Here is a 23,810-nt window from a genome sequence, read left to right on the forward strand (position 1 = left end):
TCCCACTCCGGATGGCTGCGGCCAGCACAGCCGCGAGGTGAGGGGCCACCGCGAGCTGCTTTGAGGGCAGGCACAGCCTCGACCATCCCAGTGCTTCCCAGATGCCTCTTCCTTTCCCGGACAGTGTATCCAAAATGTGCTCTGTGTGTCGGTGTGGATCAGGTGCTCACACCTGACCGAGTGTTCCTGTTTATTGCCGTGCTGATGGAGCCATGCTCGGGGCTCCTCCTCACCCACTCAGGGTTGGCTCAATTCTGCTTCACCTCCGCGTGTTTTCAGTGTGTAAACATCAGACTCCTGGGTGGTGGTTGGACTCCATGAGGCCTGGAGGATCGAAGCATTAAAAAAAAGGAATGAAAAGTAACAAAACCAGCGCAAAAAGCCCCAAGACCCATGTTACTGTCCGTGCTTGGAAGTTCTGGCTCCTCTGCGGTGATGGATGCAGCTGGGTTGCAAAGGCCTTGTTCTTGAAATGAACAAACCAGGCTTTTTTTTCTTTTCTTTTTCTTTTTTTTTTTTCTTGTTTTTTAATCCATTCTTCCCTAGTTAAGGGTGCATCCAGCCTTGTCTGCCACAATTCCTTCCCTCCCACCCCCCCACTCCCATTCCCTAGGGAAACACAGGTGCCAATCCGGTGTTGCATGTCATGTTGTCCTTGCCGGGCAGCCGTCGGTCGTTGAAGGTGTGCATGTTGATCACCGCGTCCGTCTTCACCATCACGGGGGGCTGGGGCTTGTGCTTGACCCGGCGCTGGCAGGTGAGCGACAGCCGGATCTCGTCGGCCACGGCGCTGCAGAAGGAGCGCTGGGGACAGCGGGGACAAAGCGCTCCGTTACTGCTGCAATGTTCTGCTCCCCCTCTGCGGGCAGGGGGGCTGGAAGGGCTCAGCAGAGGGTGAGCACGAGGTTTGGGGCTGTTTCAGGCATTGGCTGAGCTCTGCGGGACCGCGGGGCTGCGTGAGCACCTTGGCAAGGGCTGTACCTTTGACAGGCTAAATCCTGCACAAGGGCAGAGCTGCAGGCGGCTGCTGGAGCTCTGGCTCTGTGTGATCCCTGCGGGGAGGCGGGGCCGGGTCTGACCCTCCTGCTACTGGGCAGCTCTCCTTTCTCTATCTAGTCCACCGTGAGGGCAGATCGCTTTGATTTCTGGTCATGCACACAAATGCACGTTCCACTTACTGCATCGGGACACCCACGGAAGAGGAAGAGCATAAAAGCAGTTCTGTTGTTTCCTGAACAGATCAGCCACTGATGGGCTGCGTCTGAGAGTGTGGCAAAGAGTTGGTAAGACAGTGTGAGGCTTCCTGGTGGGCCCTGACTCATTGCTCTTTGAATGGGAGTGGGGAGAAGGCATGTATAGTCACACCTGGAAGGTGCAAGGTGATTTCAAGTGGATGTAACAGCTGAGAAAGGCCCCTCCTAGGGACTTCTGCCTATATTTTAATGATTTATTTGTCAGCTTGCTCTAAACTACCCTACAAACGTGTCCTGGTCTGGCTGCTGCAGCAGCAGATGACCCTAATCAGAGCAGACATGCCTTTCCCCCGAGTGGAGGCTGTCAGAGGGACAGACCAGTGAGCCCCTGGGGATGGTGTTTTAGGGGTGCCAGGCTGGATCCCTCTGCCCCCTCCCTGCCTGTCTCTGGGGTCAGCATGCTGGGCTAAGGGGGCTGAGGGAATCAGAGGGAATCAGTACCTGCTCACGCTCGGCCGTTTTGCGCAGCTTGTAGATGAACTCCACCATGGCCACGAAAACAGACAGCACCAGGCCGGCTGCCAGGACGATGAAGATCCCTCCGATGTTCTGGATGCCCAGAGCACTGGCCTCCTTGTTCTCATCCTCAGGGCAGCCGTTCCCCCGCCACCACTTCTCCTTCATGACGTGGAGCTTGTCCTCCTCCTGGAGCTGCAGGATGGCAATGGTGATCTTGTCCCTGTACGGTGACCCTGGGGATGGGAACACCATTATACACAGAGGGAAAGTGGGACTAAAATCCCACCAAGTAGGGAAGGTGCCTGTGTTAAGCAGAGCAGTTCAGACCTCTCTTCAGCAGGCACACAGTGTAAAGTCTGGTATTTGGAATTTTGCTACTGGGAGTGGATTATCTTAATCACCCCTGTTGTGTTTGCGGTAACTGGCCCCCCTCGGGGTACCTGCAGAGCTGTCACTTACCCATGGGTGTCCCAATCCCATAGCCTTTGGTGTCAATGAGCCCCCCGATCTGGGTGAGGTTGCAGTTCCTCTGGGTGATGTACTCGATGGTGGTGGACTCCATCAGCAGCGCGTAATCGGCCGTCAGGGTTCGCTGGATCCCCTCCTCGTTGTTTTTAACCAGTGCCGTGGGTTTGCTGCTCATGAAAGCCCACATTTTTTCAAAGGTGGAAATTTTGGATTTCTGGAAAAATGATATGCCCCAGCCCCAAAATAAGAATGAATATCCATTTGCTGAAAGCTGGTATCTTTTCAGTAAATAATAACAACAGTTGAGAACAGATCACACAATGGAGCAACCATAAATTTGACTTTGTCTTAAATACCTCTTTTCCTTCACTGTCCAACATTGTTTGGATTTATGTTGCCATAAAGTGAGACATAGGTTGCAGCAAACATCCCACTGTGCATGTGCTTCTGGTCCTGAGGTGGAACTGAGACCCTGCCCAATGCCCTGCAGGCCCCCTTGTCTCACAGGCCATTGTTAGATCTGCTTAAATGTGTTCATTTCCTAACCAGGATTTGTTTACCCTGTAATGTTTCTGCATGCAGCGAGAACAGGGAGGGTTTTGGAGGACGTGGTTTTCTCTACACTCTATGATATTTTTGTCTTTCCTCAAGCATGGCAAGGAAACATGTCTCCTCTGAGATATGTGCAACTGCCAAACAGATTTAACGCATCCATGTAAACAGAAGCACAGAGATATTCAAGAAGATTGTCTTATGGCTAAAAATAAACATGGATATTCTTTCACTATCAGCAGACATTCTGTTGCAAAGGAAGGAGTATGTTTCCTAGCTTGCTATTCATGTGAATGTTTTTTTTCTTCTAGAAAAATGTGTTGAGTGAGAAGAAATATGGTTATTTTACATCTTGCCACAACATTTGAAATGTACCATTTATCTACGAGCACCTTCTGAGTTGTCTCTGTCAGTTATCACAAAAGTCACAGAATCACAGAGTCCCAGAATGGTTTGGGTTGGGACAGACCTTAAAGCTCATCCAGTTCCACCTCCTGCCATGGGCAGGGACACCTTCCGCTATCCCAGACTGCTGGTCAGAACTGGCTTTAGTTTAGGAGGATTCCCCAAACAGGCAGGGCAGTGTCCTCTTGCCCCTTCTCTGGTCCCAGTGCTCCTGTGGGTCAGTGCTTCTGCCTCAGACCAGCCCTGTTCCTCCAGTGGGCTCTGGAACAGCACTTGGATATTGAGGCTTGTGTTTCCACCGCTGCCGGCTCCTTTATGCACCGTTCTTCTTTTCTGCCCAATTTCTTGTTTTTCCTAGATCTCTTTTTGCCTTCTTATTTCATAAGAGGCAGCTTAGTCAGCCAAACCTCCTCCTCCACTGTGCTCCTCAGCGAGCCTGGAGCTGGCTGATAAGTCAGAGAGCTGATAAGTCCCTGTGCTTTGCCTGGAATAAGGGCGGCCGCTCAGCAGCCGCTGCACGGGGAATCGCTGCTGCAGAGCTGTGACTTCAGCCGTCGTTTATCTCTCTACCGGTCTCTGTCCTTCCATGAGAAAGCAGGAGATGGAGCCCCAGCCCAGCCCAACTGCTGCTGCCACAGCTCCCCCCCATTTCTTCAGTATCACCCAAAATGTGCCAGCATAGGTTCTTCTGATAAAACCATAATAAATAAAGGTGAGGTAGCTAAAAGTCCCTTGTAATGCTTCGTATTCCAAATGCTTTGCCCATCCACCTCCTTTATTCCAGCGTGTTTAGCAAAAGTTAAACAAAAGCTCATCACCCCAGAGCTGGGTAGTACAGTGCTGTTCAAACAAAGGCTGTCTCTCTGCCTTTAACCCTGTGGGCCCCTTCTCCTGACTGAAATACCCAGGGATTCATTTCTTCTCCATTAAAGCTCATGCTTGTTATAATCCACTTGATGAATGCACAACAGTGGATGTGCCGGAGCAAACTTCATTCAAGAGGCAGGATAATCTCCCTCGCTTGAAAATCTGGACCAGTGCCTGTAAGGTAGATTTGTGGCATCTATCAAACCTCAAAGAGCAGCAAGAAATGTAGCCTCCAAAAGGATTATTAAATATCTGTACATTACAATGGGTAATTGAAATGAATCGTGTGCTCGGCTGGCTGATAAGGACTTGTTTAACATTTATATAGTTCACATCAGAGGCCTCTTGGTTCCTTGGCTGTCCCTCTCTCTTCTTCTCATTCTGCATTTAATGCTCCCTGGGTGTTGACACAGAGCTTTTAACATCAGTGTTCTCCCAGTTTAGAGCACAGAGCAAAATAAACTGGCAAAAAATCAATAGGCTGCATTTAGTGAAGCAAATGGGACTTGCATGAGGCACTGGACCTCTTCAGGCGACTGAAATTACATGAGACAGGGTTCCCTGGAAGAGAAAAACCACTTTTCTCTTCTTCTCTTAAATCACTGCTCCTGACCAGCTTGAAAGGATTTAATTGTGTTTGGGATGCCAGGAAGAGTCCAGATTTCTCAGTGCTGGCTGTGCTCCTTTGAGCCCAGCTCCGGCCGTGCCAGGGGTCGAGCACTCCTCCAGCTGGGGCACACCTGGGTAAGGGCTGGCCACGAGAATGGAGCTGCTGGTCACTGCTCATTTGTGCCTAATGAACAGCTGGAACAGAGATCCGGGCACAGGGCCAAGATCCTGGCAGGGAAGATGAGGTGGGGGGGTCCCTCCAGGAGGGAGGTCAGGCCATTGGTGCAGCTCACACACAGCCCTGGTCAGGGCAATCTCAGGCTCTAAAACCTAATAAGAACACTGCTTTTCCAAGGGAAAATTCCCCAGCTGGAATTTCCAGCACAGCCCTCACAGGCTGATAGTTTGCTAAAAACCTGGAAGCAGCTGTCAGTCATTGTGAGAGTGATGTCAGTCATCTATCCCAAATCGCAGGAACAGCAAGGGCAGGAACGTCCCTGCTCCAGCTCACACTCAGTTAAGCCAAAGAACATGTTCTATAGTTGAGGGAAAAGTTCATTTCTCTGTGTCCTCCTCTCAAATACTTGGGTCACACTGCAAAGGCGTTGCTTATCGATGGGAATTTGGATGTTGTCAGCCAGGACTGTACCATGGAAAAAAGCAAAACAATCTTAGTCGTAATTTAGTAATAAAGAATGCCTTAAATTGTGTTTATTTTGCTGATTTTTTTTCTGTCTTCTTTATTTGTGTGTGCATTTGATTTTGCTGGACTCCTGCTTTTACTGCTGTTTACCTTAAAAGATCCTTGCTGGGGTTAGTTACTGGTCTGATCTGGTATTTGCTGTGCTGTAGCTGGATGCTAATTTCTTCTTGAGACATTCCCCATTTGCTTTTATGGGCTTCTTAAAAGAAGCATATCTCAGTTTGTTGTGGGTAAAGAGACCCTCCTGTGCCCCCACATTTTCTAGAGGGTCTCCAGGTCCCCTTCAGTGACAACTTTGCTGCCAAAGGCAGATGAGGAGGGACTGCTTGGGTGCTCTGAAGCATTAAGATAAATGATCTGACACTGGCTTCTTCCTGGCACAGAAGATCTTGTGTCAGGAGCTCCGGGACGTTAGGAATGATGGAGATATTACTAATTATCAAGGGCTGGTGCTGCAGCCATGGCTCACACGGGAGGGTCGAGTCTCATTCCTGCTCACATCTCTCCCTCTGACACATGTGAGTGGAGCTTCTCCTTGATTTGTTCAGGATAAATAACACCAGAATCTGGTCTGCTGTGCTCTGCATCTTAATCACCTCGTGTTAGTGCTAAATGAGATGTGTGTGTGAAAGCCGAGTGCCAGCCCCTCCGAACGCAGCGATCACAGCGACACTAAGAACGCCTCCGAGTTCATTCTTCAGAGTCACAGCTCAGAAGCCACCTTTAATAAGCAGTTCTGCAGGGCCAGTCACCCAAATCAATTAATGGAATCGTTTAGAGGAGCCCCTATGAGGCACCTTGCCAAGACATATACGCTTTTTTAACAGCCAAATTGGCACGAAAGGAACTTTCAGGCTTAAGATTTTCAATTCCATCCTGTATGAAAAAATAAATTGATTTCCACCAACTGAAGATACTTAGCCTTGAGGATTTAACATTTCTGTATGAGTGAGTATCTGTACACACATACACACACTCACACCCAGACTCCAAATTGCACGTGAGACCTGGCCTTCCATTCAGAGAGGCAGCATCCTCTGTGGGATGGGAAGGATTTCTGGCACGAGTTATAATGAACTCTAGATGCTGTTCCTAAATTGAGTGATCTGTGTTTATTCCTGTAACTCAATCTGCATTGCCAGGGAGTAAACACCTTCTCAAAAGTTCTTTTCATGAAGTCCAAATCTGCCCGTATGGTTCGTAAAACTCTCTCTTCTTCCCATTTGCCATGGCTGGTTTGCTCAGCTGCATGGGGCCAAATTTTGTGGGAAAAGCATCCCTCGCTGTGCAGCTGTCCCAGAGGTGTCTTGGTTCCATTGGGACCTTCTGCAGTGTCCCTGGTGAGCTCTGCACGAGCTCTTGGGCAGCCTGAACAGAGGTAGAACTGGTCAATGCTTTGGGAACCGTCTCATGGAACAGCATGGAAAGGCATCTGCCTTCATCTTCCTCCCATTGCCCATTGCTCCCTAAGATCAGCTCCCAGGATGGTGCTCTCCTCCTGCATTCCTGGGAGGGATCCAGCATGGACTGTGATGGGCACTGACAGAGGCTGCAGGGCCCGGGTGTGCTCAGGGTTGGTGTGTGCAGTTTGCAGCTGATTTAACACAGAGAGATGCAGGAGCGAGTTCCTGCTATGAGGGGAATGACTTTGGGGACCAGCCATACAAGGAGCCAGGCAGCAATCTGGGCCAAGTACAGCAGGTAATCCACGGAGCAGGTGAGATCCTCATTTGTGTGCTGCCATCAGCCTTTTGTCCCAGCAGTGACAGCGTGTTCAGAGCTGCTGGAGTGCTCAGGCTCTGGATGTCCAGGAGTGCTCTAGGACCTGTGGCTGGCGTGGGCTGTCCCTGCTGGTGATCCCTGGAGCAGAGCAGAGGAAGGGGAGGGAAGCCATGTGCTGTTCCTCCAGTGCCACTCATCTGAGAGAGTGTGGATCCTCAGCTGACACCCGGTGCCCGGAGCTCTGTGCTGTGACAGGTGTCCCCATGGAGGTGGCACTGACAGAGCAGCTGAACCAAAACCACTGCAGGAATTACCCAGTTGAGGACAAAGACCTTGCTGGGGGCTGGCAGAAATCCTGTCTCTCCCACGTCCCTCTGTACTCGAAGGACAAGTGCACAGAGCATCCCACATGGGCGCTCCCACTGCTCCAGTAATGGAAACACTTGTCAGAAGGGACATTCCTGAGAATTCATCTCCATACAACAATGATAATAAAAAGGAAAAGGAAAATATGCTGCATCAATAAACCATGCCAACGCTGTTAGAAGCCTGAAGTATGATTCTGATGGATAATGATATGAAGCAATAAATATACTGTGTCCTGGTGACTGTTAAAAGAGATAGTTTCCTTTTATTCCCATATAAAATTCATATTGGAAAGCGCAGTTAAAGCACACAGTTATAGCCTGCCTTTCCCTGCTGGCTGTTCCAGGTTTATATGGCTTTGGAAGATACCACCACGCATCTGGCTGTGCCATGGACAGAACTGCATGGACCAGCTCCACTGCAGGAGGCAAATGGGCCCGCAGCAGCAACTGGGCATTCCCAGAATCATTAAAGATCAAACTAACCCCTCTGTGGTTCTTTATGAACCTCTGCTGCTGCCTGTCAGAGTCAGGACACAGATTCAGGGAGGACAGTGGCTTCTCAGCCAGAGCAGAGCCAAGAGAAGTTGCACAGGAACAATGCTCTCTCTATTATTAAAATCCAGCATATTGATTTCCTTTAATGAGTCTTGGCAATTAAACTGCTAAGGCCTCGTCAAGCTGCCATCACCCCGTGCCCACTCAAATATTGCAGCAGCGGGCACAACCTGCTTGGTAAAGCCTGAACTGTGTTTGTCCCATGTGTGTCCTTCTGCATTAGGGTGGCGGAGGGGGAAGGAGCCAGAAGTGCAGGGGAGCCAGCCCCCATTCCTGAGCCAAAGCCTGGGATCTGCCTGGGGCCTCTTTCCTTGCCAGGGTGATAATTCCTTAATCACCCCTCATTTCTGTCCCTTTATTCTCTCTCTTTTTAAGCTGGGTTTTTACAGGCCAGTAGTGGTTTTAAAGGTCATTTTACATCTCTCAGTTTCTTTCTGTTTTTGAGGCAACGGTGGAATCTGACTGACTTCTGAATTTAATTATGCTTTAAATAGAAGAAGTTAATGCAATTGGATTGTGATGCACGGGTAGTGTTACCTTGCCCTGGATCTCAAAGGTTAATAAAACTGGATTACATTGATAGGAATACCTGAAGGACAAAAAAGATATTTCAGCTATACAAGATACTGGTCAGGAAGGGCACTTTGCACCATCTGTCCAGCTGTGGGTTTCATTTGGGCTCTCCTCTGTCCCTGAAGGCTGGCTGGATCACTTTGGGGGCTCCATGGGGCTGTGCTGGCAGAGGCAAGGAAGGAGCTGGGTGGGTCAAATGTGGAAATTGGGAAGATGCTTTAGGGAATGTAAGATTATTCTGTAAGGCTTTAATGCAAGCTACACTTTGGTATGTCCTACGTTTTAGGGTGACTGAGCCAATATTGGGTAGAGCCTCCAAAACTGTAAAATCAGTTTAATTTTGTAACTGTGAGCTCAGTTAACAATAGAAAAGGGGAATTTAGCCTTGTTGGGACTCAGGTAAGTGACACTCTCAGTGGGTAAGATGTGAGACTGAAAGAAGCTGTGTGGAAGGAGCAGCAGGGGTGGCTTGGGAAGCTGTCTGTCTTTGGATCTTTGTTCTGGCTCCCGATGGCCTCAGCATGTTGCATCTCTGCCCGGAAGGTAGAAAGCCTCTGCCCGGTCTCACCTTGAAGAAGGTCATGGTAGCTCCATCCTTCACTGCTCCATACTCTATTTTTGTCTGCTTTGCCAAGTCATCTGCTGAGTCGATGGGGGATTCCATCCTCTCCACCGTCAGGAAAGCCGCAAGGTTGGCCGTGTAGGACGAGATGATAATTAGGGTGAAGAACCACCATATGCCACCAATGATCCGTGTAGACAGGGCTTTGGGCATCAGCTCGGAGCCTGGGGTGGGAGAGGGGAAGGAGGGGAGAGGAAATAGAGGGAAAGGACCCATTTCATATATCCATATGTACATTTCATATACATACATATATATATATATATATATATATGTATGTGAGATCGGGTTTCGCTGTCAAAACTGTTCCAGCTATGTAATTAAAGCCAACTGGTTTTGAGGCAAATTATCCAGACATCTTACATGCGATGACATCAGTGGGGTTTTTGTAGCATTTGCAGAAAAACCCTCTCCCTTGATTACTGACCTTGGGTACAGTGCCCAATTTACAGGAAACATCCAAACTGAAGTAATTAACTGGGCTGCTTTTATGAGATTTAAATAGCAAGCTATTTATGAACTTTTATAAGTGTTTTGTTCTGCCATTTAAAAAGGGCTTTGCTTTTAAACAGATTATTTTCAAAAGACTCACTCTGGGGAGTGTGTTCAAATACACAAGGTTTTAAAAAAATCAAACAGCGAGAGAAAGGAACTATCAGGGTGCAGGGCTTTGAATGCCAGTTAGAAGTGGAGAAGCAGGAGATGTTACAGCATAAAAGGTGTAGTGGGTCTGGAATGACTTTTATTGAGCAGACATGAAGGGCTGAATGGGCTGTGCTATTTTTGTAATCACCCAAAACACCTTTTAAAGCCAGGCAAGAGCTTTGGGTTTGAAACAGCTGTGCTCAGAGGATTTATCAGCCTGGAATGTGCAACAAAGATTGGGCTTTGCAAAGCAATTTTAGGCAGCATGGCATCAAAGCGGAGCATGGGGCGTAGTTTTGCTCCCTTCAGAGTGCAGCAAGGAGACACCAGGAAGAGGAGAAGTCCTGGATATTGATAGGCTTTGGTTCTCCTCAAGATCCTGTTTTTTCCCTCTTCCATCTCCGGCCCTTTGATGCATCGGATGCTGTGACATCAGTCTGGCTTTGAAATATTTTTCTTCTTAGATGCAGAATTGAGTTAAAAAGAATATAGCTCTTTTCATTTATCAGCATCTGATAAGAGGGATGATTCATCCTGCTAAACCAGCTTGCTGGGAACTGTCACTGTCCATGAGGGCAGCTGAGATCCAGGAGGAATCTCTATTACAGGCGGCAGCGGTGGCAGTGGAGCTCGGAGCAGGAGCTCTGTGCCTGCCACTGTGCCAAGGCTGTGCTTCTTTTGCTCTCTGGATATAACCAGTGATACACGGTAAATTAAAGTGTGACAAATGTTTGACATTTTACACTTATTTCTATTCCTGGATTTTCTGCAATTAGATCACAGCTGAATTTTGTTCCTTATTCAGAGCTGCTCCCCAGCTCCCCCCCTGCTGTCTTCTGAACAGATTTATTCTACTCATTCCATTGCTCTATTCCATTCACACACAGGAATGTAATCCCATCCATATCCCGTTTTTGAGGTCCCTGTCATGGTGGCTCATCAGTGCCACTGACAGCACTCCTGAGGGGCTGCTGGGCAGAGGCTCCCAGGGCAGCTCCTCACCTCTGCCCTGGGCTGGGGGAGCTTCAGGGCGTCTCACACTGCTCAGAATGACCAGGGGAGGGGAAAAATGGGGATGGAGCAGAGGGCAAAACACCCTGTCTGCTGGAAAAGTTGATTTAGAACAGAGAGAGCCACGTCAGAGATCCTGAAACTGAACAAATGATTTGAATAAACAGAAATAGGAATCTACAGAGTCTCTGGGATGTGGGGAATGAAGCAGCTGAGGGAGATGAAGGCAACATACCTCCTTGGAGCAGGCTGGGTGTGTGCTCAGCACTGCAGGGGCCAGGAGGTACCAGGAGGTTGCAGCCAAAACAAATTTTAAATTTAAAAAACCCTAACAGCAGGTGGGTGCTGCCCTACCTTGCTGCATCAGCGCTCCCATCCCGAACCAGAAGCTGTTCAAGAGGGTGAAGTTGTTCTCCACGATGTCCGAGCCCGGGTTGCAGGGATGGGCGTCGTACCACTCGTATGGGCTGAACCTGCGGCGCACACGGAAAGCAGAGTTTGTTAGTTGGGATGTGGCAGGACAAGACCCTAAAGGAACTGGAAAAAAGGAGTCTCAATGCCTCTGGTGCTGCTGTGCAGGGGCTGCCCACCCTCTGGTGAGCAGCTTTATACGGAAAAAGGCAAATTCAGCCCAAGTCACCCACATGGCCATAAGTTCGTGTCCTGCATTCTGGAGAGCAGAGAGACCTGGGAAGCCAAGTTCTCCTGAGGTGTCTCAGGTTCTCCAGAGCCTTTGGTCACTTTGGATCATCTCTTCAATACTGCATCCTACAACAGCACCCAGAGCTCGTGAGAGTGGGATGGGGTGGGATGGTATGGGATGGGATGGGATGGGATGGGATGGGATGGGATGGGATGGGATGGGATGGGATGGGGATGGGATGGGATGGGATGGGATGGGGTGGGATGGGGTGGGATGGGGTGGGATGGGATGGGGTGGGATGGGATGGGATGGGGTGGGATGGGATGGGAAGGGGTGGGATGGGATGGGGTGGGATGGGATGGGGTGGGGTGCAGTGCAGACATGTTACCTCTCGTATTTAGCAGTTTGAAAACATGGGGGAAAATGGTATTTTTGATTGACTGATGGGAGAAGCCTCAGTCATTCTGCAGCAACAGCAGGGACAAACTGTGGTATTTCAGGAGATTCCCCCACCAATGTGCACGGGAATCAGGGTGGGATTTAGGTCACTGAAAAGTAGAACTTTCCACTATCCTGACAAGCAGGAATTTGGCCCAGTCAGGGCACTGGCAGAACACTGGAATGTGGTGACAGTTCGCTGTGAATTGCTGTGTCACTTGGCCCTGTGGCGGGTAGTGGGAGAAACTTATTCCCTGTGGGGATGTATTTCCATGGATAGCCCTGTAGTTCTTGAGCAAGACTGAGGGAATTTTCTAGGCATATCTCTGCAAATTCTGCCCAAGATTGGCAGGCAAGCACTGCCGGGAATGAGCTCGTTTAGCCAGGATCTGGGGAGGATGCTCAACAGGAGAGATGTTAATATTTTTAGAGCTGTTTATTTACATTTTCTGAGAGTCCCAAATTTTGCAGAGATTAAATTAAAAACATAATTGGTATAATTGCTTTTGAACCAGGCATTAATTATCATCTCCGCTTCCTTCTGGAATCCCTGGAGATTCACAACAGCCCCTTCTCAAAGCCCAGCCCACAGCCTGTATCAGGAGATGTTTCCCTCTGTAATTCTCTGCCAGATGCGCCACCACCCAAGGAGATGGTTTGTGGCACAATTCCAGGGGTGCCCTCACTCAGACAGTTGGATGTGTTTGGAGAAGGGCCCCAGCTCTCTGCCAGGTCCCTCCTGGCACTGAAACCTGCCCTGGGCATATGCCAATGTGGAGCCGTGGCCCCGGCATGTGACCAGAGCAGCGCCAAGCATGGGAGGGGTCCATGGGGAAAACCATCACAGAGGATGGACAAGGCACAGCCCACAGCTCTTGTGGCTTTAGAAAAGATTACCCTGGGCACAGCTGTCCCACTTTTTGCTTCTGTTTTCCACCTTCAAGGTACACTCTGATGAGCTCTCCTTTCCTCCCTGGTTATCTCACCTTCCTGAGGCAGGGACTGTTCCCTGGGCTGAGTTTGGGGTGTGGAACCACAGGTCTTGCTCAAGCTGCACCCTGACATTCCTGCTTGTTCATGCAGGTGATGGTTGGGCTGTCCTTGTTGCTCACCCTCCTCTGCTCTCTAAATCAGAGCAAATCAGCAAGGAAACAAGAACCAGGCTGAACTCAGACCTGGCTTTCTTTATATGCTGCTTATTCCTTGTAACTTGCTATAAATCCACACCAGAGGTGGATAAAGGATGGTGTCTCAGTCCTTTCTGTCGGATAAAGCCAGAGTTCAGGAATTAGATTAAAACTTTCTTGGGCTGCCAATGAAAGACTATGAAAAAGAAAGGGAATGGGTAAGATCAATGAGCCTGGTGAGATGACACACTGGAGAACTTCAAGGTCTGAGTGAAAACCTACTGGTGCAGCTCAAATGACAGAGAAATATTCAGAAACCTGCAAAGCAGCAACAGCCTCCAGTGTTTGAGCAGAGAAACCATTAGTGGAAGCAAGAGGTAACGAAGGAAGGAGGGAGAGGAGCTCGTTGACCCCATAGAGCTCAGATCAATGGGGGAACTCAGGATTCTCCGTGGCTGGCTTCCCTCATCCTCACGTGCACAGTGGGCTCTGAGAAATATTTCATCAAAACCTAGGATCATTCTCCTGTCTCTTTCGGCCTTTTGGCAGGGAAATTGAAGCATTTTGAAGAAGTTTAAGAGATCTAACACAAAATACTTTTGAGTCTAAATTTCATCTCCAGAGAAATTTCCAATGGATGACCCAGTCCTCGCTGCAATTAGGATGAATATTAAACCCACCCCCCCTGCCACGCAGCCGAAGGGGCTTGGTGTAATTTGGAGACCGTGTGAGCCCGAGGACGGGAGGCAGTTCAGGCCAGCTGGGTGCCACAGCCTCCAGACACATCAGCCCCCCAGAGCCCTGGGAACAGCCCGTGTGGGTGGCTCTCCGGGGGCTGGGGTTTAGGAGCAGGGGCTCCATCAGTAGCGAAGAAAGACTGATTAAAAAGAAAGATGGACCAAACCCATCCTTTGCCTGCCTATAAATAGTTCCTGAGTCTGTTTTAAGTGGCATTGACCTATGGTTATGGCATGGGCAGAGGACTCTGGGGCCTAGTTCAGAAGACTCATGTCTCTGAATTAAGGCTTTTCTATTTTGATTGCCGTTTTCTTCTGAGAATTGGATTTCAGAGGCCTTGCTGGGGTCAAAAGCAGATATTGTTTCCATTACTTCTGAATGCAATAAATATTTTCCCTGTGAAATCTCTTGCTTTCTATCTCTATGTGTTAAAAGACCATTCCTGCAGAACTTTAATGATCCCGAATACTTGGTGTTCTTTAAAGAATAGGATGACAGCAGAAACATCAAGAGCAAAACATGAAAAAGAAACTGTAATTACAATATTTTATGTGTTAAATTTAATCCAAAAAATAGCGTGATAGGGAAAAATTTTTCTATTGCATCACATCTATGATGCGATGCAGGGAGATGCTGAGGCTCATTTCAGAATAAAACCTGAGACAAAAGCCCCAGTTCTTCAGGTTTTCATCCCTCAACACCAGCCAAAAGCCAAGGCCAGGTGACACTGCCGTGCTCGGACAGAGCATCTGGACATCCCTCTTTGTGCAAAGTGGTGTCTGAGGGACTTCACCTCAGGGCCTGTCCCAGCATTTCCTTCAGCCTTTCTGCAGTGTTTCATGTGCAGATACAATTTGCACATTTACATGCTTTGAAAGTGGGATCTGGTCATTAAGAGCTGGGAAAAATAAGCTCATAAATGTAAAATTGTGTTTGAATTATCATTGCAGGCCACACGAGCAGGCTGGTGCCTGGTGCTGCTAAAGCCAGCGGCGCTGTGGGAGCAGAGCCCACTCAGCTGTGCCCTGCATGGATGACAGGGACAGCCAGCCAAGGGCTTTCTATCAGCCATCACAGGATTTTCCTCTTCATGGACCTTGGCTCCATTTTTCCAGGGGAGAGTCTTTCGCTGCCGAGAGCACCTGGTTATCTCTGACACCCTTGGGTGAGGAGGTGTGGCAAAGACAAGGGAGGAGGGCAATTGCAGCTGGAATCTTGATCAGGGAGAGCCCTCCATGTCCTCTGAGAGGAAAACACAATGTCCAGCTCTGCCTCCGTGCAGAGGAGGGACCAGAAGACGTACCTGCCTCTCCATGCACATTTAATATGCTTTGAAAGTGGGGTCTGGACAATTTGGGCTGGATCTGGCCATTATGAGGTGGAAAAAATAAGCCCCTAATGTGAGCATTCCAGGTGCTCACAGCATTCACGCCCAGCTCACTCTGCTGTTCTGTGTAATTAGAATATGACAGAGTGAATGCAGGAAATCTGCTCTAAATGCCACCCTGGACCTGAGGGCTGCTGAAAATTGTAGATTTGTTGTACCATCAGGGTTAATGGAGTCTGCTTGCTCCAGTTCTGTATCTGATCTTTCCTCTGACTCTTTAATGTCAGTGGATGAGGGAGGAGGCTGAATGCTCCCAGGAACGTGGAGCACAGCAGACCTTGGGGGAGAGGGTCTGCATGGACCCCCAGACCAAGGCAGCAGGGGCAGTTCTGATATCCCCACTGGTTTAAATTCAACTGGAAATAATGAGAAATGAATCAAACTGCAGAGTGGGCTGAGGAATCTTTCTTGGACATGGAGTTTATGCAAAATATTCCATCGAGGGCTGTGCGTGGTCATGGAGGGCAGCTGACTGCACGAGGGGGCAAGTGCTTTGTTTTGATTTGAAAAGGTGGGATCATGGATTGAGAGCAATCCTGGACTGTGTCTCATCAAAGGTTCAGTGGAATTAACAAGACATGCAAATATATGCAAATTCTTCCTTTAAACGTAGAGGATTTAAACATGCTAATTAGATGCATATTAATTTTGTAAACAGACACATTGTCTGATCCATAGCAACGGCTTCTCCATTCTTTTGATATAGGGAAGGGCTTGTGTGAGCTTTACTGGTGGAGGGATCAGAGACAGAAGTGGAAAATGGTGTGGGAGACAGGAGCTCTGTGCCCAGGACCCAGGAGAGACTGGGAAGGGTGTGAGCAGTGACCGAACAGGAGCACGAATGGACAATGATACAGAGCAGGAGAACTACCCTTCATATGCCAGGAGGTGCTGATGAGATGGAAAGGCTGCAAAATTTCTAGTCCATTTTAAGTCCATTTTAAAATTCTTTCATACTGGAAGTGTGTGAAAGTGAGCAGCCAGCCCATGGTGATGGACCAGAGGGGATCTCAGCAGTGACACGGGTTTGATGCTGCAGCTCCCACCAGGGACCAGCGTCCCCTTACCTGGCTATGACAAAGAGCACGCAGCTGACCCCCAGGTAGGCGAGGAGGATGTACATCCAGATGTCGGGAGAGAGAGGGTTGAGGAAGGAGAACACGCTGGGGTTGGTCCCGTTGGGCTTCCGGTACAGGATGCTGACCCCCAGGGTCATGAAGGGCTTGGAGAAATCGATGGCTTTCTCCCGGACATGAGTGATGGTGAGAGGAGCCACGGCCAGGTCAGCTTTCTGCAAACAGCACAGAGGGAGGGGACACAGGCAGGGAGAAAGGAGGAGTTACAAACTGAGGTGTTTCCATCCCCTTGGAGACACCACAGCTCTCACACAGCTGAAACAGGCCAAAATGCCCCAAAGCGCAGCCCTGGGGTTGCCCCCTCCTGTTGCACTTGTGGTACACATTTGCTGTGATACACAGATGTTGGGGGTACCATGTGCACCGTAAAAACAGCACAACCAAATGGAGGCGTTACAGCCTCTGCAGCTTCTGCCCCAATGTGATGAGCTCTTCTGAAACGGTCAGAAAAATCAGATTTTACCATGTTCTAAAGTGCCAGTGACCCTTGCTGTGCTTGCTCCTCACCACAAGACTCTACAACAGTGAGTAGGCTGTGTGTAAACCCTGCTGCTGGCAGCAGTGGTTTGTTGTTGTTGTTGTTGTTGTTGTTGTTGTCCTGCCTTTCACGCTGATGCAAGAGGAGAGGAGGGTGTGGAGGAAGGCTACTCTGGATGGAGCTGCAGGGAGCCATACTGTGGCAGCATGAGATAAAAAGGTTCAATTTCTTTTCCCTCAGTCATTTCATGATAGAACTTGAGAGGCTCAGTCTCAGGCAGGAATGCTCGGTGCCTGCTGGGTGGGAGGGAGGGAGGGAGTGAGGGAGGGAGGGAGGGAGGGAGGTGTGGAGGTGAGACCCTCTGAAGAAGCACTATTTAATGATGGACTGCCCAGGCCACCCTGCTGGAATGGTCTGAGCTCCATGAAGAATTTCAGCTGAGCATATTCTTCATCCTGACAGCTTTTATGAATTGTGTTTGTTTCTATTATTTCTGTAATTTAATAATTTCTGTGCTAATTCAGCGAGTGACCACATACACCCTCTTTCTGTCGGTTAAGAGCTGCGTTCATTCATCTCACTAAACATTCATCCAGGTTCTTAAAAGCCACAAGTAAATACATACAAGGTTTCCTCAATATCACCCGCCTTGCCTGAGCTTTGCAAATCATTCTTTGGGATTGTGAACTTCCGAGGAAACGCAGACACATAAATTACAGCTCTGAAGTTGAGCAGAGCCTCCCCCCATGCCAGGAGCCTGGGCAAGATTTATTTAACATCTGGTTCTGAAAATTAAAATTCTAAATTACCCATGAGTGATAATTACCTAGAGATATGGTGGATTTGTCATTATTCATGAACTTTAAATCAATACTGGCTGGAACATGCTTTGCTCCAGCAAGAACTGGGGGTTCACTGTAGGAACCAGAGCAGATCCCTGGCCTGTGCTGGGGATAAAGGTTGTACTAATGGTTTCATTTGATGCTGCCAATCTGTGATGAAAGTCAGTGCAATATTTATAAATAGAGGAATCTGGGCCTTTTACTCTAAGAAGAATCTCTGCATGAGCTTTTGTCCATTTACACGTGTGTGTGTGCGTGTGTGTAAGGGACCCCCTCTCCAACGAGTGCAGCCTTAGCGCTCCTGAACAGAGGCCTTCAGGAATTATATAACAAGGGTAAAAATGATGTATTTTTGTTCTAACGTGGTTCTCCAGCTGCACCCTGGTTGGTTTCCTTTCCTTCTCACTTTCCAAATGGAAATACATTCTTACATCAGCCTGGTACAGGAAGAGCCCATTTCAGTAACTGGCATTTGTAAAAACTTGTGGAATATGGGAACAATATTTTCCCAGTGAGCCCATTGTGCCAGCTGTGGTTGTGGTGACATGGATAGAAGCTGAAGGGGCTTGGAAGTGGATGGGCATTGGTGGCTGTCTAGCCTGAGGTGGGGATGTTCTGCATCCTTGAGGCCATCCTGGCAGGTTTGGAGCTTGGCTGCTTCCACCACCTTACAGCACACCTGGAAATTCTGGCTTAGTGCTCCCCACAGTCACAAGGCAGAAATGGCAAAAGAAATGCAGCATTTTCCCTCCTCCATCACTTCTGTGTGGGTGTCCTGACTCACCAGGGAAAAGCGAAGAAGATGTTGAAGGATTTGGCTACGGGGTTTTCTGAAGGAGGGAGCAAATGTTCTGTGGTCAGAGCTTGCTGGCGATGGCTGGGCTGGAGGATCCTCGGCCAAATCTGACAGAATGATACAGTGAGCTAAAGAACGGCCTGGAGTTTGTGCTTTGCCACAGAAAATGAAGAGACAGAAATCTGCATGGATGCCCAGGGATCCAACTGCTTTTAGCGCAGAAATAAAATTTTACTGTGTCACTCCAGCAGCTCCTGTGCTGTGCTCCCAGCCCTGTGTCCTTGCAGGGAATGTCACATGCAGGCAGGACAGAGCACGGATTCAGGAGCCTGGGCTGGGGTGTGTCCTGAGCAATTAGAGGCAGCACAAGGCTGCACTTCCATATCCTTTTTATCAATGCAGATTTTTCTGAAGGTGGCCTCTAATTAAGGGTTTGCTGACAGAGAGGATCTAAATCAAACCCACCAAGGGTGAAACTTTGATTTGTCATGCTCTGACATTCCAAACTGGGCAGTCAATTACCAGACTCTGGCTGCTTCCTTCACTCAGCCCTGACTCTTGTGCTGTTGCACAGTCAGGTGGTTTTTATTAGAGATGAGGAATTAGAGCAAGTGCCAGTGGCTTAAAGACCCTTGTCCAGCAAAACCACTTAAGCCTACACCTCTGTTTTACTGGAGCTCACACATCTTCCAAGTCTTGTGCCTGTTCTTAAGTGTTCTGCTGAATTGAGGCCAAAAAGATGAATTCTGCCAAGGCAGCTACACATCAAATGCAGACACTTCTCCAACGCACCTCCAAGGCTTTGGATCTCTGTAAGTATCTCCACAGATCTCCTCATTCACCCAGTTACAGCGCTTCACTTGGCTGGAACGGCTGTGAGTTCACTGGGCGTTCAGCACAGGGATGATCATATTCACTGCAGAGATATTTGGCTTTCATCAGAAAATGCCAAGTCTTACCTCCAAGTTCTCAGTTATCAGGGAAATGTGGCCTGGGGGTCAGGACAGCTCTTGCGCCACCACGGTCACTGTGGGAATCCTGCAGCGCCTGACCTCGGCCAGAGCCAACCCACGGGCAGTGGCCGGTCATGGCAGAGCCCACCAACAGCATAAGCACCAAGATAAATATTTATTCAAGAAAATAAGCTGCCTCTGTGCTTATTTTGCCAATCTGCGTTAGGTATTTACATAAACTAATCATGTGTGTGTTGCCTGCAAGACAGAAATAGTGTGTGTGTGCTTTACTGATTTAATTGTTACCCAGGCCTGGCGGCATCGACGCTGTCATCGCTCGGTCTCTCTTGCCACTGCCAGCGCTGGGGCTTCTGCCTTGGGTCCTATCTCTACTTCCTACTTTAGTTGCTTGGCTGCTGTGCCCTGCTCCTGCTCCCTGGCCCCATGGTCTGATGGGCTCACGCCTGCATCTCCCTGCACCTTTCCCTGCAGCAGAGCAGCCCCGGGTGTCCTGGGGGGTGGGGGATGAGGGGGCCTGGGCTCTCCTGCAGCTCATGGCTCAGAGACAAGGGGCTGCTCCTGGGGCAGGTGTGGGAGTGCTCTGTGAGAGCCCTGTGCCTGCCCAGGGACAGGGAAGCACTCACTGGGAGCAGAGATGCCCAAGGAGAGCAGGGTCAGTGTTAACTGTCTGATTCCAGCTCTTAACGGCTGCTCTGGCAGTCTCAGTCTTAGACATAATTTTTGTCAATGGATTTATTCAATATGAGAGGTGAATTAAGATGTCAGCAGGAAGAACCTAGCTGTGAGCTGAAGAGGAGGAATGAGGGCCGTGAGGTCCTGTTGGGGCTTTTATAATCTTCACTTTAAGGAAGTTCTTCAGAGCTGGAACTGCCATTAACTGTACCTGAGGGATGTGAAGGCTGGAGGAGCCCGGTGAGAATGGAACTGCTGTGAGAGACAAGCCCCATCCTATGGATTCCTGGCAGGTGAACCAGCCAGCAAAGGGCAGGGACACCTGCTGAGGCACACAGAGAACTCGGGGCTCTCAACATACAGATCCTTCACCTGGATCCCCGAGTATGGCCCAGTTATGAATCCACCCAATTAACGATCTGAGCACAAAAGGAAAACCTGTTCTGCCTTATTTCCATCCGGTCCCTAACACTGAGGTCCTGCAGTGTCTAAATAAAAGGTGGAGGACACTTCATCCAATGAAATTATTTTCTTCCCTATTCCTGGCCCAGTGACATCCAAATGAAGCCCCAGTTCATGACACTTGAGATAAAACATCCGCCAGTGCAGGAGCATTAATGGGGAGCTGGCAATGTGGTGCAATATGTATTTTTGCCAGAATTTACTGTCAATAAATGTCCACTTATTCCGAAAGAGTTAAATCAACTGTCAGGAATCGTCCCTAAGGATGGATATTACAGCTCCTCTGCAGTTACCATTGGCAGGGATTTCCATTAGAAACCCCAGTGTTTGCCATATCTGTTTTATTCCTACCTGAAGTTTCAGATTGTGGCAATTTGATGTGCACTGTCACAGCAAAAGACGAGTTTTATTTGTGAACAAGTTTGTGCAAAATGTCCAGAGCAACTCATTCTGCTGGTTTTATGGGATTCTGCCCACAAACAATAGGGAAGATTTGCAAGCGTTGCTTTGCCAGACAACTGGAATTTATAAATCAGAACGGATGGGCCACGGTGTGCAGTGGAGCTTTGCTTGTATCAGTAATAATTTCTATGAATAAACATCAATAGCAGTTCACTGTTGCTGAAAGGAGGAGGTTTGGCAGTTGTCAGGTTCCCTGTTTGTTATGAATAAAGGGCTCAGGAGCTTCTCTGTATCACCTGGGTGCCCCAGACCTCCCTCAATACCTGAGTTCAGCTCTCATGGCCCTTCTAATCAAGGCTCCTCTGCGGGAATGGCCAGAGAGGTGACAATAAGCAGTAGACTGTAGTGAGGAGAGGCTACTTCTCCAGGGAATGGACTGAACTCCTCAAAACAGGGACTTTTTGTTCTGAGGATGAGCAGCAGATGAAAGGCAGCGGGGCAGGGCTGTTGCATTCAGCTGCATGAGGCTGTTGTCTCTGGATCTGCTACGGGGGACCTGCCGGACAGGGTCATGCTGTGGCTGCTCTGATTGCTGTTGCTTTTCCTGTTTATGCTTAAGGCCAGACTAGAAACACAGGGATTTTACAAAGGATCATAGCCTGAGGCATCCCTGCCTGTGGCCAGGCATGTCTGGATCAGAGAGAGGGGAGGGGGAGGATGCGTGACTGCATCAAGTCCAGAGAGCTCACTCTGTAAACACCTCTCCTGGAACATGATTTACCTTTGGGGTGCCATGATCTACCCATTGGTGACAGCACCTTTGTCCCCCAGACACTGCTGTCATGTGCCCACCTGGGCCACCCTATCCCAGCTCCTCTGAGGTGCATCTCCAGCCCAGTGAAGGCCATCGTGAGGGACAGGTGCCCCTTGCTTTGCCCATCTCCTCCTCTCCAAATTTCAGCCTCAGCTCAGGCTGAGTTGGCTGATTCCCCGTATGCAGAATCTGCCACTTCCACAGTTCCCAGGCCCTCTAAGCAAAAATAATCAGCATTTTAGCCTATCACTTCACCCTAGGAGCACCCCCTGCTCTGCATTCAGGGAGCCCATAGCAGCTCTGCCCACCTGTGTCACAGCAGTACGGGGGGCTCCACCTCCTGAGCTAAGTGGGTCTTCAGCAGTGCACTGACCTTCTGCAGTGAATTAATCCTGACCTGGGTATTTGGACCTCACAAAATCCTGCCTGCTCTGTGCTCCCACCTGAATAATTCCAATCTGTTTATGAGAAGGAGACACCGAACACAGAGGAAAGCCAGCTCAGATACCAAACTCTGGAAATGGGCACCCCTGTTTTCATCACTACAACTCGATTTGAATGCTGTCTCTAACACTTTTCCTCCTGTGCCTGAAATAAGCTTTATCTTGCCTGTTGCAGAGTGTCCATGGCTTGTGCCTTTCCCCACACCACGTGAAGATGCTGCTGAGGAAGGACCCATCTGGTTGGAATTTCACTTTTTAAGGCTTTACATAAACACAGCTATAAAAAGCAATGGCATGCAGATAAAGGAACTAATGGCTTCATGCGGGGCCTGGGCAGTGTCATCAGTCCCTGCAGGCACATGCCCAGCCATGCAGGACAGAGTGAAGAGCAGCATCTCAGAGCACAACTTGCAAGAAGGGGGTTTGGCCCTTTCCTGCTGCTGTGTGTTGATTTGCGTTTTAAATAGTTATCCAAGAAATACTACAATGCAGATTTGACCATGAATTTTGTGTTATTTAATGAGGTTGCTTCCCAAACCTCCTTCTTGTCTATCTCAGTTAACTGACCACAGCTTCAGGAATGGCTGAAGCCCCCTGAGAGCCCTGTGATGTCTTGCAGGACACTGGAAGTGACATGGTTTGGGCTAAATGGCCGCCTGGCTTCTACTCCCTTCGGAGGGATTTGCTCCTTGCGAGCCCTGCACTGCAGTGAGAGCTCCGGTGGCTGCTCCCAGCAGCGGGTGCCGGGCGGAGGAGCCGTGTCCCGGGGGGCTCTGCCAAGGGGCGCAGCCGCCGCTCCGCGTCGGTTCCGATCTGTGTCACACACATCACTCGGAGCGGCAGAGCACCAGCGCCTTCCGCTGGGACACCGCCACTTGTCTGGCTCTGCAAGGCTGTTGTGTAAGAGGCTCTAAAGTCTGTATTTTGGGCTGCATGGAGTTTTCCAGAAGGAAAAGCACCAAGGCAGGTTTGCAGAGCCGGTGGTATGTTTCCCCATGAGGCGGTGTCCTGCTCCCCAGGGCTGTCCTTGCCTGCCCCTGCTGCTCTCCTGCTCCCTGGGCTGAACCAGCCGAGGGCTGCAGCACTTGTCGCAAACTGATTAAGCGTCACTTTGTCCCTGTAAGGGACATAATCATTATCATCTGCACTTTACAGATGGAGGAAGCAGTGCACAGAAGCAACTTGTCCAATGTCATTAAGGGCAGAGAAGGCAGATCTGTAAGCCCAGCCCAGCTCCCGAGCCACTCAGCAGCCCCTTGCTTGACTCTCCACACACCACAGTGACTCACTCACCCAGCAAACACATTCCTCTCCCATGGATGATAAGAGCATCACAACTCTACAGGGATTATTTTTGTGTCTTTGCTGCTTAGGCTGTGGATTCAGAATGTAGCCGGGACCTGGAGGTGGTCAAGGGCTGCCCCCCTTCAGCAGGATACTCAGGAGGAGAGCACTGTGCACTGCCTGTGCTGTTGCCTGGGCTGCAGAGAGCAGTGATTCTTTTTGTCCTTAGCTTTTCTTCCAGAGGCCTTCTCTGGGAATCAGATATTCAGAAAAACACCAGCTTTCCTCACCTCCATATCTGGGCCCCTGGGATCACAGGATGTGCTGGAGGCAAGATATCTAATTAGGAGACTGAGCAACCT

General features: G+C 49.3%; 1 protein-coding gene across 1 annotated transcript in view; it reads right to left on the reverse strand.

Moving 5' to 3' along the window:
• Window positions 1-609: 609 nt before the first annotated feature.
• The window catches only part of GRIK3 (glutamate ionotropic receptor kainate type subunit 3), a gene marked incomplete at both ends in the record, with an annotated part of 101,790 nt that continues 78,589 nt past the window's right edge, over window positions 610-23,810 (reverse strand). The window contains 6 exons of the mRNA XM_082296705.1: window positions 610-804; window positions 1,695-1,945; window positions 2,172-2,394; window positions 9,103-9,320; window positions 11,167-11,285; window positions 16,213-16,436. Coding sequence (XP_082152831.1) covers window positions 610-804; window positions 1,695-1,945; window positions 2,172-2,394; window positions 9,103-9,320; window positions 11,167-11,285; window positions 16,213-16,436 — 1,230 coding nt within the window. The remainder of the gene's footprint in view (window positions 805-1,694; window positions 1,946-2,171; window positions 2,395-9,102; window positions 9,321-11,166; window positions 11,286-16,212; window positions 16,437-23,810) is intronic.

Source organism: Coloeus monedula (genome assembly GCF_965178545.1).
Source record: "Coloeus monedula genome assembly, chromosome: 24".
Taxonomy (NCBI): domain Eukaryota; kingdom Metazoa; phylum Chordata; class Aves; order Passeriformes; family Corvidae; genus Coloeus; species Coloeus monedula.